Source organism: Poecile atricapillus, chromosome 1 (assembly GCF_030490865.1).
Source record: "Poecile atricapillus isolate bPoeAtr1 chromosome 1, bPoeAtr1.hap1, whole genome shotgun sequence".
NCBI classification, from domain to species: domain Eukaryota; kingdom Metazoa; phylum Chordata; class Aves; order Passeriformes; family Paridae; genus Poecile; species Poecile atricapillus.
This window is the reverse complement of record NC_081249.1, coordinates 104,093,721-104,110,139: the sequence shown is the minus strand read 5'-3', so window position 1 is coordinate 104,110,139 and position 16,419 is coordinate 104,093,721. Positions and strand designations below refer to the sequence as shown.

Genomic DNA, 16,419 nt, shown 5'->3' with positions numbered 1-16,419 from the left:
ACTGAATTTGGTCACTGATTCTGCTTATGTAGCAGACTTGGCCAAACATTTGGGTTGTTCACTTCTGAAAGAAGTTGATAATGAAAACTTATTTCAGTTGTTGAGATCTTTGTGGTGTGCAGTCCAGGCCCGACTTCACCTGTATTACATCCTGCACATTTGGAGTCACACTAACTTATCAGGTTTCATAACAGAAGGTAATGCCAGGGCTGATAGTTTAGCTAACCCAGTGTGGGTAGCACCTCAGCCTGACAAAATTGCACAGGCCATAGTGTTGCATAGTGTTTTTCCATCCAAGTGCACATACCCTGCAAAAGCAATTTCAATTAACACCAACTGAGGCTCGTGACATTGTCAGTTCTTGCACTGACTGTCACGGACACTGCTGTGCTGGACAAGAAATGTTAGTGACATTTGGAGGCAGGAGGGAGGGAAGAAGGCACAGCACAGCAGGAGAATGAGAAGCCTGAGCAGCAGTTTTCCATTGACCCCTTGTCAGGATCCTAACTTGTGGGAGTGGACCTGCCATCCTCCCTTGGCGGGCACAAAGGCCTGGTGCTGGGTGCAAGTCACATCAGCCAGGTCTGACTAAATATACCTGTGGTGCAGGCAGCTCCTTCCTCCCCACCCACTGCAGGCAGATCCCTGCTCCAGTCAGGCTCTCCTTACCCCGCCCAGGAGGTAATTACAGCAGACAGGCTCCCAGAGAGCCTCCCACCGGAAGGGTTTGAAAGCAATGCATGGCAGCCTCACACCCTCTCAATTTGTTTCACCAGCTCCTTAATCACCAGGCTTCATCCCACCTCTGATGCCATTATGGCTGTAGATTTTAGTTGTCCCTTGCTCCCAGGCAACAAACACAATTCCCGAAGGAGGCATTCCTCCCACCCCTGCCCAGCCACCTCAGGTGCCAGGACAGAGCACACAGGCTCCATCCTGACCACTCTATACTCAGCAGCAGCCTGACATCCCCAGGCAACAGAAGCACTTTGTGAGGCAGAAACTGTCATTCTTTACACTGCTTTCCAGACACAAGGTTTCCTCGGGATCCCAAGGCTGCCATTCAGGAAAACTTCTGGGCTGTTCCCTCACCAGAGCAGCATCAACAGAAATGAATAATCTCCTGTGCAGCTGCAGGAACCCCTGTGCCACTGGCAGCAGCACTCGGATCTTTTCTTCAATCTCAGGAGCAAACCCAGATGTTACGTGCTAGATGCGATAACAAGTCTCAAATGACAGGAACTCTGACCAAAACATTCCCTGGGCAGCTCTGTGGGACACAACAGCTCTGCACAGACCCCAGCTATGCAGCAGCACAGAGGAGATGGAGACCCCAGCATCTCATGTGCCAGAGGAGGAATAAATACCCCAAGACTCCCTCCCTGCCCAAGAAGAGAGCCCCTTATCTCCTGGGGGCTGAGACCATGGTTCCAGGAGGCAGCCCAGACCCAGCTGTGTGGTTTGAAGTGTGCACACAGCTCGCCATACTCACACTTAGTGTATCGTTACAAACTGGGACGGCAAAATAACGATACGAGACTCCAAGCCTTCATCGGAGGGCATGTATCGAAGGTTTATTAGAAACACACTCTTTTTATACAGCACTTTGGTACAATGAATATGAGTGGTCATTTAGAACAACACCCCTTGACTGTTATTTCCAAGTAAATAACAAGTTAGAAAAACACCACCTTTTTCTAACAGTTTTTCACCTTCCAAGGATTGTTTGGATTCGTCCTTATGATTTCCCAGGCCAGAGTGAGGAAGTTGTGTACTTGACTTTCCTACAGGCTCAAGCTAGTGCCTGAGGCCTGAAAATCTCTTATTTGGCCACTGTCAGTTCCCACATTTGTGGATAATTCTGATGAAGACACTACAGTCCTGGAGCTGGGACAGATCACTGAGGGGATCAGGACAAACATTTGTGCTGTTCATCTAGAAATGGGGTGGCACAGTCAGAAGGCAGAAACTAAGACAACACTGTGCTGTGCCACCCACCACCTCCAGTCCTGGCAGGGGACAGCACGACTGCTCTGGGCGTGAAAGTAAATCTACCCCTTCAAACCACCCCTTCCCAGGGAACAGATGAACGTGATCCCCACAGCTCCACATCTGGAGTCTGGCACAGGTGCCATTTATCACCCTGCTGGAGCCCTTCTTCTCTGGAGAGGCTGAGAGACGTGGGGGTGTTCAGCGTGGAGAAAAGAAGCCTCACGGGAGACCTCAGAGCCCCTGCCAGTGCCTAAAGAGGCTCCAAGAGAGCTGGAGAGAGACTTTGGACAAAGGCTTGGAGGGACAGGACAAGAGGGAATGGCTTCCCACTGACAGAGGGCAGGGTTAGATGGAATATTGGGAAGAAATTCTTCCCTGTGAGAGTTGTCCAGGGAACGGCTGCCGCTATCCCTGGAAGTGTTCAAGGCTAGGCTGGATGTGGTTTGGACCAACCTGGTCTAGTGGGAGGTCTCCCTGCCCATGGCAGGGCATTCCAGTTGAATGAGCTTAAAAGTCCCTTAGTCCCTTCTAACCCAAACCACTTCATGAGTTATTGCTTGGACACAGCAGTGCTTTGTGAGACAGATCCAACAGCCCCTTTACACTACAGGTGCTTCAGGCTCAGCTCCATCTCCCAGGCAGTTTCCATGACCAGACCACGCCATTCCAGCATTTCTGGTTACTCAACAGGAAGAGTGAGCAAGGCTTCTCCTGGATATACCCACCTGCCAAGGAACAGTAGCAACTGGGCTACCCTAGGGCCTGCTCCAGCCACAATCCCTCCTGTGACAAGCCCCAGCATCGTGCCCCGAAGCTGCCAGTGCTGGCAGCAGCATGTCCACCTATGCAGTGAGCTCCAGCAGAGGAGGGGGGACTTACCCAAGCAAGGAAAGCAGCAACTCTTGCACCATGAAGAGACATCATAGCCAGCCTGTCAGGTCACTGCCCAGACTTAAAAACACCAACAAAGGTAGGGGGGCAATAAAAAGGTATAGTAATTATGTTACTAAGTGACTTGCACCCAGCACCAGGCCTCTGCACCCACTAAGGGAGGATGGTAGGTCCATTCCCACATGTTAGGATCCTGACAAGGGGTCAATGGAGTACTGCTTCTCAGGCTCCTCATTCTCCTGCTGTGCCTTCTTCCCTCCCTCCTGCCTCCAAATGTCACTAACATTTCTTGCCCAGCAAGGCAGTGGCCAAGCCACTGAAGTGCTGCCAGCTCCCCTTCCCACTGCTGCCAGTGAAAGAACCACCTGCTGGAGGCACAGGGAGCTGCGGCATCGCTGCATTGGAGGGGAGCAGGGATGAGCTGCCCTGACTGGATCTGGGATTGCTGCCAGGTCCCCTTCACAGCAATCTTTGTCTCCATGCTGGCTGCCCCAGTGCCACCCTGGGAACCTTCCAGGGGAGGGGACTGCTGGAAAACCAAAAGTCACCCAGATGAGGAGGGGGTTCCTCACCCTGTATTGCACCTGGAGACTCACACCATGATAGACCAGGAGCCTGGTCAGGATCTGCAGCTGCTCAGCACAGCACAAAAAACCAGTCATGGTGGCTTTGGGGACTACAGAGCTCCCTCCCACTGCCGTCAGCCCAGCTGGGAAGCATGGGATCCTCAGCGGGACAGGTCTTCCCTCCAAATTGACTAAAACCCAGCTCCTTGTCCCACGGCTGGGTCACTCAGCAACTACTGTCCCTCCAGCCGGTGCCACAGCCAGGACCTCTCCCTAAAAATCCACTCAAAGGCACTCGTGCAGCACTGGATGTAAAGCCTCGGAGAAAACCGTGTTCCACCAGCGTCGAGCTGGGTTTTACCAGAACCAGTCTGCAAACACACTGGTGCCTGGTGTGAGATCCGGACGGGCAGGGCTACCGCTCCTGCGGCGGTCACAGCCTGGCTTGTCCCTGGTGACACTGGCCACCCTGAACACCAGGGACAGAGAGAACGCCTCCGTGAGGACGCGCCTTTGGGGATGGCAGGCGGGAAGTGGTTGGGGAGCCCGCCAGCGGCCGTGAGCGCCTTCCAGCCGCGTCCCCGCAGAGACCAGCTGCAGGAGGGCGGTGGGAACCGGGGAACGAGCCCCGGAGGTGGCGGCGGCCGCGGCGGCATTGTCCTTCCCCGCTTTCCCCTGCGCCGCTCCGGTCACAGCACGGCGTTACTCAAACCCCGCGCTCCGGAGCTCCCGACGCGCCACCGTGCCGGGGGGACGCGCCCGCGGGCTCCGGGCTGTCCTAGGCCAGGGGTCCGGCTGCGGGAAGCACTCGGGCGGGGTGAGCGACCCTGGAAAGGGGTCGGAGGGGGAGAGCAGCCGCCGACCCGAGCGCCCGGATGTTGGCGAGCCCGACGCGGCCACCCGCACCCCGGGGGCTCGCGAGGCGCCGGGCCGGGAGCCGGGCGGGGCGGCGGAGCTGGGCGAGCTGAGCTTCGCAGCCCCCGCCTCCCTCCCCCTCCTCCGCGCCCGCCCGGGGAAAACAAAACAAGAGGCAGAAAAGTCTTTGCTGGGGCCTTACCGGGGCCGCGCGGCCGTCGTCGGCCCGCTGGGGTTAATCGGCCATGAGCGCTGGCAAGCCGTGGAGGGCCGGGGAGCCAGCGGCCACGCACAAAAGAAAAGTTGTTGAGCTTCTCTTCGGCGGGGCTGGCAGGCGGCGGTTCCCCTTCCTGGCCCTGGGCCACCCCACGTCACCGCGCCGGGGCCGCGCTCGTTAAAGGCGCACGGCCCAGAAACCTCCGCCGCCTCGCCATGGAGGGGGGGAATCGTCCGAACCAGGACGCGCTCACTGCCGCCACCCTGCCCAGGCGCCGAGGGACGGGGAGCTGGTGGGGCCGGCACAAACCCGCTCCCGGCCACAGCGTAGCTCAGGAAAAGCCGAGGGCTCGGCAGAGAATGGCCCCAATGTCACGGAAGACTGGAGGCACATCCCAGCTGACCCCTGAATTCAGGGCCACGGATTCAACGGGAACCGGACCCTACAGGTCGCCAGCTCGACCAGAGAGGTGCCGGGCGAGGAAGGGACGCAGAGGAACCCGCGAGTAACGCGGCCGCCGAACGCCGCTGCCGAAGGCTCCGACTCCGCCAAGCGCCGGGGAACGAAGAACAACACGGCCGAACCACAGCGCTCCGGCCGGGACCCTCCCCGTCCTTAGGGAAAGGGGACACCGCTGAGCTTGGCCCGGGACGGAGGCTGTGCCAGAGGCGTGCCCCGCCGGCCCGAGGGTTTCGCCAGCTGCCTGCCTGTGGCACAGCCTCGCTCTGCGGCCCTGAGCCCCCGCCGAGGGAAGCACCGGGGCCCGCCCCGCCTCAGCTCTCCCCCTACCGTGACCGTGGCTGGGAATCATGTCCGTCCTCAGTGTCTTCGGCGTTACGGGGCCCGTCGGGGTTCCAGCTGCCTTGAGTCCCGTAGCAGAGCGAGGCCAGCAGGCTCCGTGCCGCGGCCGCCCTTATTGGAACGGCAGCGCCCGCCCCCCGCTGCCGCCCATGGGGCACGGGCGGGCCGGGGGCGTCAGGCGGGCGGAGCGGGAATGGCGGGTGCGGCACACACGGGGGGCTGCAGGGGGCGCGCTCTGCCCGGCAGCGGGAGCACGGCCCGGGCTCCCGGGAAGGCGCAGGGACACACACGGGACCGCGGCGGTGTGTGCGAGCGTGGGCCTCGGGCCGGGGCTGTGTGAGGCCACATGCAGGGCACGGAGTACTGTAAACCCACAGTGAGTCACGGGACACGTGTGGGACTCTGGCGGTGTGTCACACGCAGACACCCCACTCTGCCCTGCAGTGTGGCCCTACCACACCCCAAACGTGTCCTGACCTACTAGTGGGGCCTCACCTCACTTGGGGGATCCTGGCCTTGTCCCCATGGCCACAGCCCTATTTCATCCTGTAGAGGCCCAGAGAAGTTTAGGCATGGACTGGATTGTGGTGGTGCATGCCCCTGCCACCGCCCAGGCCCCACCGAGACCTGAGAAATTCTTGTTAAGACTTTGTCCTTCACAAACAGCACCTGGGCTAAGCCCTTCTTGAGCTTATTGGATATATTCTGTTGCAAGGAACTAAGAGATGTTTATCAAGTATCTGATATTTCATTAAAAGACTTGGAAACTGATTTTTCTTGCCTGAGTAGCAACCTAAGTGAAACAGTATTTTTGTTGTTGAACCTTCAACCAACTCAAATTGTGGCCTGGATGGAAAATTACAATGACTAAAACCCACTGTCTTGTAACCTTCTAGACAAGAATCCAAAGTAAGACCCTTAGAGCTCTCAATTATAAAGGGCTAATGCATACTGAAGCTCACTCTATAAACCCTATAAACTGCAATCCAAAGTAAGTCATACTGAGCATTCTATTCCCAGAACATAATAGAGGTAATGTGTATGTCTCAAACATAAATGGCTGTGGAGTCAAGCAAGGTCTGTTGGTAATAGGCAAGGACTTGATATTAACACACCATGAGAAGAACAAGATGTGGCTGAAGAAGGGGGGCAAGGTGAGATAGGGCAGCACTGGAAAAACATCCTTGTAGTTCCTGCTGATAAGCACAAAACAGTACAGCATAAGCACAGGAATGAGTGGCAGGAGGTGGGCATGGACTATAGGGTGGGATTAAGACCACCAATGACCCCTAAACCCCTCTGACCCATTTCCAGGAAGACCTGAAAGAACAGACTGTGCATGATAACTAATTTGCATAGAAAATGAGAAATCCATCTTCAGGATGGGGAAACCTATCCATAGAAAGGTACCCTGCAATTTCCATGCCAAGTGTGTCATTTACTAATAAAACTTTCTGATTATTTGCAAACCCTCTGGCTTTTGACATTCCTTTCGATAACAAGCATTTATGAATCTTACGTGCTTCCTTCCCCTTAAAGGTAGGTCGTCATACATTCCCTGTCCCCTTGGCCTCTTGGCCCTGTGGGACATGATCAAAGAGGTGACAAGGGACAGACAGATGTGTGTACCCCCCACCAGGGCATGGCTCCTCCATCACGTCCATGCTGTGTCTGACAGAGAACAGTGGAGACAGGCACTTGGATGAACGTGGCTTTATCTACTGTGGCAAAAAATAACAGTAATTAAAAAAAAAAAATAAACAAAAACAAACCACCAAAATAAAGGTCTAAACATGTAAAAAGGAGAAGGGATGGTGTTGGAGCCACCAGGCCCCACGCAGAGCATCACATCTTCCTGGCTCCAGCCCACCCATCCTGGTGACCTGGCAAACGGTGCTGACCCAGCACCACAAGGACCTGCTTGCTGTTCCCTTTGTGCCCATCCCTGTGCAAGGCAGTGTCCAGCTGACACAGCCTCCTCCCCATGCACACCCACCCACGAGGAAGAGAAAGCCTCAAGCAATGCAGGTGGGCTCGACGTGCCAATGATGGGCGCCTTGGCATTTAGTAGGAAACAGGGTATCTGTCCAAGTTCTGTGGCAGCAGCATGGGGAGAGAAGGGATATAAAGAGAAAAAAAATGGGGAACAAATAAAAACAACCCAAAGCGGTGAATGAGCGGTGGTGGGGGCAGATTCAGGGAATGCCAAACTGTACAACCAGTTCTTCTTTGGCGTCGACACGGATCTGTGAGAGCGCACTGGAGGCGTAGGCAGCTATCCGGGACACCTGCAGGCACGAGGACATGGCTGTGTCACCGGTGGCTACGGAAACTCCCGGTTATCCCAAAGAAACTGTCGCAGGTGGTTAGCCTCCGGCCCTGACGAGTTCCTAAGCCTGTCCTAGGCTTTGCTCCCACCTCTAACAAGGCCTTAAACCTGACCTAGGCTTTGCCCTCAGCTCTAACAAGTCCAGTCAGGGCTCTGGGCAAGCCAGGAGGGCATCACTGCTCCTCCAGGATGAGGATGTGTCCCTGGGGAGCATCGCAAGGGCTCAGGGCTCACCCCAGCCCTGCTCACCTGCTGCAGGTCTGCAAAGGGGACAGGATCGCTGGCGAGCACTTGGTGTGGTTGGTTAGTCAGAGATGGCAGCAGTGGGAGCTTCTTCCAGTGCGTCAGGTTGTTGCTGAGCATGGCCAGGCGTGTGCTGTGAGGGGAGAGCAGAGAACATCAGCACCGTGCCAAGACATGGGGACACCCAGAAGATGGGTGCTGCACCCCAGGGGAGAAAGGGAGAGCAATGGTACTGCACTCCCAGCATCCGGCCCTCTTCACTCGCTGCAGCAGGAGGATGAGGGAGCTTCCAGCTCTCCCACACAAGCACCTTTCAAGCAGAAGCAGTCACATCCAGCCCCCCACCATCTGCCCCAAGGGCTGGGTGAACACAGGAGCCCTTTGTCCTGGTCTCTGCTGCCTGCACTGCCATGGGCCTTCCCTGAGCAGGCTGCACCCTGTTCTCTGAGATGCCGCAGCCCTTCCACATGCAGAGTTCACCCTCCCAGGCTAAAACCCCTGGGACCTGCCCAGGGACACACACAGCTGTGAAAGGGACTGTAGGCACCCCAGGGGAGAAGCGTAGGTCCCACCTGTACTGCCTGGCTCTGTCCATGTACTCATGCTGCTCCATGCCCTGGGAATCCGCAGCTGACACGTCGATGATGTTGCTGCAGAGACAAGACAGTGGCTCCCACTGGAGGCTCATTGCTCCCCCTGAGTTCCCTCCCCATCTCAGAGCATCCTCTGACTTGGGCAGACAAAATGCAGCACCCGCCAGCACCCCAAAACAAACATCTCAGGGCCAAACTCGCCCAATGAATGCTGCCAGCTGGACACAAGTGTGCCAGGCTGGAGTGGCTGGCTGTTTGCCAGGAAGGAAATGCCAGGGACTGTTTGCCCACAGCTGTCCTGGGGCAGAGGCAAGCAGAGGCTGCAGGAAGCTGGGGGCTGGTCTGGGCTCTGGGGAGCTTGGCATGCAGCCACTTGGATAAAAAAGGGAACCACTGGGAGGACAATGTTCTTGGCAGATGTCCTGAGAGCCCTGGTACCGGGCCCTGGGATCACAGAGGACCTGGGCGCTTGCCCAGGGCCCTGCCGCAGCCCCATTGCATGCACCCCACAGCAAAGCAGCACTCAGGGCTGCTGTGGCCCTGCATGCTGGACACACACCAGTGGCCACTAGCTCCCCAATGTCAGGCAGGGCAGCAGAGGGGCCTACGAGCATCCCAAAGCCCTCCCAGGCAGGCTGGACACAGCCCTCTTCTCACAGTGCCCCTGTGCATTTGAGGAAAAGCCTCCTCAGAAGTGGATGCAGTGCTGCAGCCTCAACAGCCCCCCTCTCCACGTCCCCATGAACTCACTTTCATATCCAAACCCTGCCCCTATTTCCAGCCCAGCAGCTGAGGGGCTACCTCACATCTGGGGTCTTGTTTCTGTGTCCCCATGGGGCTCAAAGCTGAGGCAGGGGGCTGTCTGAGGGCAGAGGGCCATGGGGGGCTCTGCCACAGCTCCTGCCTTCCCCTCAGCACATACAGCTGATCAGCGGGGCCCACAGCCAGGCCCCCCAGCTGTGTGCCACATCCAGGGTCACCGCTGGTCCCCGAGGTGTGCTGCCTGCCCCACAGGCACAGCCTGAGGCTTACATGGCTGTTTTGGCGAGGATGGAGGACAGCATGGCCTGCTCATCAGTGCGTGCTGACGGGAGGTTGTGGTAGCTCTGCTCCGCTCCATTCAGCACCTTGTTGGGTGGGCTGGCTGCGGGCTCCAGCAGCCGCTTTGTCTCTTCCTCCTGAGCAAAAGGCAAGGGGAAAGTCAGCCCTGTCTTCCCCACACCAGCACCATTAACCCCAAGAGATGAGGCGAGTCTCACCCTTCCCTCACCTGCCAGGAGGGCTCCCTGTGCATCCCAGTGTAACCCAGAACAGCCTCAGCTCTGCCAGGCACCTCTTTGCCCAATTCTTTTGCTTTTTCCCAGCTGAAGCCCCCTCAGCCACACAGGCAGCAAGTGTGGCTGAAATCAGGCAGCACATCTGGAAAGGCCAATCCTGCAGGCAGGAGCCTGCAGCCAGCATCAACCTGCATGAAACCCCACAGTTAAATGAGGACCTACTGTGGCCCCACAGGCAGCCCACCCTGGCATAGCAGGGTGCTCACCTGAGCCAGGGGAACCCCAGCTGACACAGCCCAGGGACCTTGTGGGGTAGGGGGGTTTCCAGAGTCACAGGGCACATTGCCCCACTCACTCCAGGAGATGCAGAGCTGCAGCTCAGCCCTTGATCCTCTGGCTTGTCTGAATGGTGCTGCAGGGGCTGTGACAAGAGCCCAGTAGAGAGATCATGGGCACAAACACCCAAGAGAACACTTTCACAGAATCAGTAAAATTGGAAAAGCCCTCTGAGCCCAGCCTTTCTCCCAGCACTGCCAAGCCCACCACCAAACCATGTCCCCAGGTGCCAAGTCTACACAGCTTTTAAATCCCTCCAGAGGTGAGGACGCTAACAGTGTTCTGGGCAGCCTGTGCCACAGCTGTACAACACTTTTAGGTAAATTTTCCCAAATATCTAACCTAAACCTTCCATGGCACAAACAGTGGCCCTTTCCTCCTGTCCTGTTGTTTGTCCCCTGGCAGCAGAGCCAGACTCCCACCTGGCTTCACCTCCTGTCAGGGAGTTGTGGAGAGTTAGAAGGTCAACCCTGAACCTCCTCTTCTGCAGGCTGAGCCCCCTCAGCTCCCTCAGCCACTCCTTGTGCTCCAGCCTCTTCTCCAGCTCTGTTCCTTTCTCTGGACATGCTCAAGCCCTTCCATGTCTGTCTTGTCCTGAAAGGATGCTCAGCCTGTGACCCATGGTGAGCTGGGAGTGCAACCACTCCTCCACACACGCAGTCAGTGGCATCTCCAGCTCCTTCCCGGCCAGAAGCTTCCTCTCCCCTTCCTCCTGCTGGGAAATGCTGCTTCAATACTCTAGCCCAGACCCTTCTCTTTCCTTTCTCACGACACAAGTGGGAGCCAGCTGGGCTCCCCTGGGACTGGCTGTCCCAGCTGAGCTCTTGCTGCACCCATGGATTAAGTTTCGCAGGACAGGTGACAGCCCCAATTCTGCCCTGGCCCCTGAGCTGCGTGGCAGTCACGCTGTTCCAAGAAGGAAAAGCTGGCGCTGCTCCCGCCAGTGCCGTCTGAGGCCTTGGACTTACAGCACGGGACGGGGGAAGGGTCTGGCACGACCCCCGAGCCCCCGCCTCCAACTCCCACACACGAGGGGGACACACGGGGTGCCCCGACACACGCGAGGAACGAGTGACACGAAGGCGATGACAGGTGGGAGCAGCGATCACAGACTGCCCCGGGAGCGGGGAAGGGCCGGGCCCCGCCGGGGACGCGCACCACCTGCCCCCCCGCCACCGGGCAGCCCCGGGGGAGCCGGGAGTGGAGCCGAGCGTCCCTCCCGGCGCCACCCCCGCCGCGGGCCTAATGTCCCCCTGGCGCCAGGCCCACCTGGTCGGAGGCCTCAGCTTCGCTGCTGTAGCAGCAGCCCATGGCGAGTGCGGGCCCGGCTCCGGCACGGCCCTGGCGCGCGGTCACGTGAGCGCCGAGTCACCCCGATCACGTGAGCGGCGGGGGAACACACACACACACACACACGCGCGCGCGCCTGCCGCCGGGGGCGCGCGTGGGGGTCACGTGGGACAGGACGGCACGTGGCCTGCGTCACGCGGCCTTCCGCGCGCGGTCACGTGTCTCTCGCGGTGCGCCACCCCCTGCCCCCCTCAGCGCTCCCCGTGTGCCACATGCTGCCAGTGTTCCCAGTGTTCCCAGTGCCCCCATGTTCCCAGTCTTCCAGTGCTCAGAATATAAAGTGGGGGAAAGACTGAGGAAGAGGGGGCTTTCTGGAGTGATGATGTTTGTCTTCCCAGATAGCTGTAACATGGCCCTGCTCTCCTGGAACAGCTGAACACCTGCTTGCCCATGCGAAGTGGCGACTTAAATTCTTGTTTTGCTTTGCTTGTGTGTGTGGTCTTTGCTTTCCCTATTAGTGCATCTTAATGTCAACCCACGAGTTTTCCAGCTTTTACCCTTCCCATTCTCTCCCTGACTTTGCTAATGGAGAAGCGGATGTGTTGGGCTTGGTTGCTGGCTGGGGCTAAACCACAACTGTTCTTATTTGTCACCCAGTGTGGGGCACTGAGGGTTGGGATAACAATGGATCTGTCCAGAGTAGGCTGGAAACAGACTTGATCTCAGCATCTGCTGTGTTAGGGCCAGAGCCATTGGTCACAGTGGTGCTTGGTCAGTTCATGTGGGTATGGTACCTAACCCTGGCTCTGTTCCTGTATTCCTGTACGTGCTCCTTGGGATGGCCTTTTACAGAGCAGGGACAAGGATTGATATTTCCTTGTTGTACTGTGGGATAAGAGTTTATGACATGATAACATCAAGGGCAATGATGGTACTCTGGGATGTGTATTCAGTGCTGCCCTCCTGCCCTTACTTCAGCACTACCTTTGGGTAATAACTGTACCCAGCCTGTGGGGGGGAACGGGGGAAGGATGATTTCCCCCTTTTTTCCCCCCTTTTCCTCCTTCAGGCCTATCACAACAGCATTTGAGAATTTTGAATTCCCTTTGGATGGTAAGGAAAGCATGTTGCATGTTCTTGTTGCTATGTCTGCTGGCTCAGTGCAGTCCACACTCTCTTTAGAGTCATGTTTGGGGGCAGAACAGAGATTTCCAAGAAGGCCATTCAGAGACCTGTCCCAAGGGGGAATAGTCATGAGTGGTATGGAATGTGTGAGAAAATTGGCCAATTTTTTGAGAAATTCTCTGCTCCAGTGGTTTGGGAGTTCACCCCTGAACAAATACAGGACTGATAAAGTGACAGAATAGTTGCAAGGAGAATGCTGTGGCAACTCCAGCGATGAGCAGCTTACTGCAGTGTGTTTTGCCCTGGCTACTCCTTTTGGACACTGGTGGTCAGTAGACAGCACCCTCAGGGGAGGAGGAGGAAGAAACAGAGCAGCAGGCACCGTGGCTACACCAACTGCAGCTGAACCAGGGGAACAACCCGTGCTGGGAGCAGTCACCCCTGCACAGAAGAAGGAATCCAAGACAAAATCAGTTCAGTTAGCAAGGGATGGCAAAGCAGGGCCCTTAGGACAGGAGGAAGAGGAGGCAGGGACAGAGAAAATCACCTGGTCCGTGTCCATGGGTGAGCTGTAAGATGTGTGAAAAGGTTCCAGCTGCCAGTTAGGTGAGCCCCTGGTGACCTGGCTACTCCAGTGCTGGGATATCCTGGCCCATGATATGGAATGGGATGGTAGTGATGCCAGGCAACTGGGATCCTTGTCCTGGGATGTGAACATTGCCAAGGGCATCAGGAAGAAGACAGAAACTCTCAGGCTCTGAAGGCACCTCCTGTCAAGTGTGAGGGAAAGGCATTCTCCCAAGGATGATTGAGTAGTGCACTGAGACAAGTGGAACACTGTGGAACAAGGTACCCAGTATCTTGGAGAGCTGGCTGAGTCTACTATAGGGGTTCAAATAACAAAGTCCCCTGTGGGCCCAGATGTCCAGTGTACACAGTCCTCGTGGCACAAGTTTGTACAGAGCACGCCATTGTCATAGGCCGACTGACTCACTGTCGAGTAAATTGGCAGAGGGAGCTGTCTGGTATCACCTGTTGTCAGAGGGGGGTCTGCCATGTGAATCTGTTCTTTTCCTGTGCCCCTGTCATTAGTATTGTTGTTGTTACTGTTCATTTTCTTATAGCCAGTAAATTGTTCTTATCTCAACTGGAGATCTTTACCCTTTGTGCCTCCAGTTCTCTCCATCCTGCCACTGAGGGAAGGGGGAGAGGAAAGCAGGGGAGGGAGAGAATGGGCATGGTTTGGAGGGTCTCTGTGGGGGCACTGAACAGGGGAGTACCATTCCTAAACCACAACAGATCCCAGTGCTCCAATCCTCCACACCCCCAGTGCTCCCAGTGTCCCCATTGTCCTGGGACCCACAGTGTCCACTGATTCTGGCTCCCAGTCCTCCCAGTGCTTCTGGCTCCCCATTCTCCTGGTGCCCAGTGTTTCCAGTACCCCGAGTTCTCAGTGCCCAGTGACAGGAGCTCAGCTCCAGCATCAGGACCACAGCTGCTGGTACTACACACCAGTCTTGGGACCCCAGCCACAGCATTGGCCCCAGGCCCCCTTGTGCAGCCCAGGGCTACCTCCCAGCCCCAGCCTGGCCCCGTCTCCGTTGCCAGCCCCACTGAGCTGGTAACCAGAGCTCCGATAGCAGCTGCAGCTGAGGTGACACCATCAATAATTGAGTGGCAGCAGGGCTCCACACAGGACTGCCTGCCTCTGCCTGCCTGGAGTGTGGGGACAGGTAGGTGCTACCCCCATTGCCCTATCCTGTTGCTGTAGCTGGGCACCCCCAGCAGCTCAGGGTGTGGGGAGCAGGGTGTGGGGAGCAGGGTATGGGGGGTGGGAGCAGCAAAGCTGGACCAAGGGGGGTGCAAGGGGTTGTGCTGTACAAGGCCCCTCACTGCAGCACAATCCCCTGGGATGCCAGCCCTGCTGACCCCAATATCTGGACCCTGGCAGATGGGTCCCCAGAACTCCCCAGCCCTGGCACAGGGACCTCCACAGCATCCTGGGGTGCCCCAGGCCTGCAGGCCCAGCAGCACTGGAGTCAGGGAGAGGTACTTCCAGCCAACTCGTGCCATGAGTGGGAGCTGGCACCCTGGGAGGATGCCCTACCACGGCATCCCCTGTGAGGGGATAGGTTTGCCTCATATAGTTTAGGACTCATGTGCTTCAACAATATCTTCATAGGGGAGATTTTCAAAGCCTGGGCCCAAGGTTATGCTACTGATAGTAGACACAAAGGGTGCAGAACTTCCCATTTGGCTGAACTCCCAAGATAAGTAGGAAACTAACCAAGTCAACTCAGCAACTGTACAAAAATCACAGCCTCGCTCGCTTGTGATGGTGTCTCCGGCGATTGCCCTGGCCTTCCTCCCCTTCATTGTCACCCTGCTGATCCGGTACCGGCACTACCTGCTGCTGCTGTACCGGGCAGTGCTGGTGGCCTGGCTGCAGGACCGGCTCACCGGCACCTCGCGGGAGCAGCGTGCCTTCCAGTACCTGCTGGCCCATGCCATCCCTGGGGACCCCCACCACATCCTCCAGACCTTCGACCAGTGGTGCTACCACTGTGAGCACCTCAGCTGTGTGGGGCCTGACAAAGGTGAGTGCCACCCTTGTGTGCTCACCCCACGTGGGGCATGGCACTGGGCTCAGCCATGGCACCACTGGCACGGCCGTGACACCACTGATGTGGCTGTACCAGTGTTGGTGTGGTGCCAGCACCATTGGCATGGCAGTGGCATTGTTGATATAGCCATAGTACCACTGGCATGATTGTGGCACCATTGCCACGGCCATCGCACTGCCAGCACAGGCACTGCACTGCTGGTGTGGCATCACTGACCTGGCTGTGGCATTTCCTCCATCCCTCTGGGCACTGGGAACCGCTTGGCACCTTTGCCCTGCCCAGGGCTGGGGTGGCACAGGCGCGTGGGTGCTGAGAGGCTCATGCCATGTCAGGGCGGATCGTGGAGCGGGTGCTGTTGGAGCGGGCACCACTGCGGGTGCTGGAGCTGGGCACGTACTGTGGCTATGGCACCGTGCTGCTGGCACAGGGGCTGCCCCCAGGTGCCCGCCTCTACACCATCGAGGGGGACCCCCGGCACGCCGCCGTGGCCGAGAAGGTCATCCGCCTGGCTGGCTTCAGTGAGCAGACGGTGAGCACCCGGGATCTGGGACAAAGCCCAGCTCTGCAGCCGAAACCACGGAGGAGACGGGTGGGGGTCTTTTGCTGCTGTGGCAGGGACTGCAGCACCTGCTGGGTAGTATATGTGGGAATGGAAAGGTCCTGTCCCATCTGGACCTCTCAGCACCCTGTGAAGCAGGGTGATGGGTGGACACCCTGACACCCTGCCCCAGCAACTGAGGGTCCTGCAGCACAGGTGGAGCTGATCGTGGGCCCCTCGGAGGAGGTGATACCCCGCCTGCGGGAGAAGCACGGCCTGACGAATGCCAACCTCGTCTTCATGGATCACTGCAAACGCTGCTACCTGCGGGACCTACGGCTGCTGGAGAGCCACCAGCTGCTGGCTGAGGGGGCCACCATCCTGGCTGATAATGTCCTCTTCCCTGGGGCACCCCACTTCCTGCAGTACGCCAAGACCTGCGGCAAGTACCACAGCAAGGTGCACCGCGCCAGCCTGGAGTACTTCCGCGCCATTCCTGATGGGATCGCCGAGCTGCGCTACACCGGCACCCACTGAGCGAGCAAGGAGCTCCTGCCTTGTGGTGGCCACGGTTACCGGCAGGGTGCCAGGTCCCCAACCCCCATCTCAGCCTCAACATGGGCTCTGGAGGAAATGCAGTGGCTGCTGTGGTCTGTGGTGGGGTGCAGTGGGTGAGGAGGGGGCTCATTCCCTGTACTGCTCCTGCCTGCACTGCACAGGGAGGACTGCCAGGCACACCAGT

General features: G+C 57.6%; 2 protein-coding genes across 6 annotated transcripts; one reads left to right on the top strand and one right to left on the bottom strand.

Annotated features, from left to right (window-relative positions):
- Nucleotides 1-6,904: 6,904 nt before the first annotated feature.
- LAMTOR1 (late endosomal/lysosomal adaptor, MAPK and MTOR activator 1) lies at nt 6,905-11,541 on the bottom strand. 4 transcript variants are annotated; one of them, XM_058861105.1, is made up of 6 exons: nt 11,370-11,541; nt 9,520-9,665; nt 8,467-8,544; nt 7,901-8,027; nt 7,484-7,610; nt 6,905-7,043 (listed from the first exon to the last, which is right to left on the bottom strand). In XM_058861105.1, exons 1-5 carry the CDS (start codon nt 11,409-11,411, stop codon nt 7,518-7,520), a joined length of 486 nt encoding a protein of 161 aa, XP_058717088.1. In that variant the 5' UTR covers nt 11,412-11,541; the 3' UTR covers nt 6,905-7,043; nt 7,484-7,517. The 4 variants fall into 4 exon arrangements, with proteins under 4 accessions (XP_058717088.1, XP_058717106.1, XP_058717096.1 ...); XM_058861113.1 differs by having other exon boundaries at nt 6,924-7,040; XM_058861123.1 differs by lacking the exon at nt 7,484-7,610 and having other exon boundaries at nt 6,908-7,043.
- On the top strand, nt 11,079-16,328 carry LOC131590766 (transmembrane O-methyltransferase homolog). 2 transcript variants are annotated; one of them, XM_058861069.1, is made up of 5 exons: nt 11,079-11,192; nt 12,460-12,503; nt 14,836-15,112; nt 15,472-15,668; nt 15,894-16,328. In XM_058861069.1, exons 1-5 carry the CDS (start codon nt 11,186-11,188, stop codon nt 16,212-16,214), a joined length of 846 nt encoding a protein of 281 aa, XP_058717052.1. In that variant the 5' UTR covers nt 11,079-11,185; the 3' UTR covers nt 16,215-16,328. The 2 variants fall into 2 exon arrangements, with proteins under 2 accessions (XP_058717052.1, XP_058717060.1); XM_058861077.1 differs by lacking the exon at nt 11,079-11,192 and having other exon boundaries at nt 11,682-14,248.
- Nucleotides 16,329-16,419: the final 91 nt, after the last annotated feature.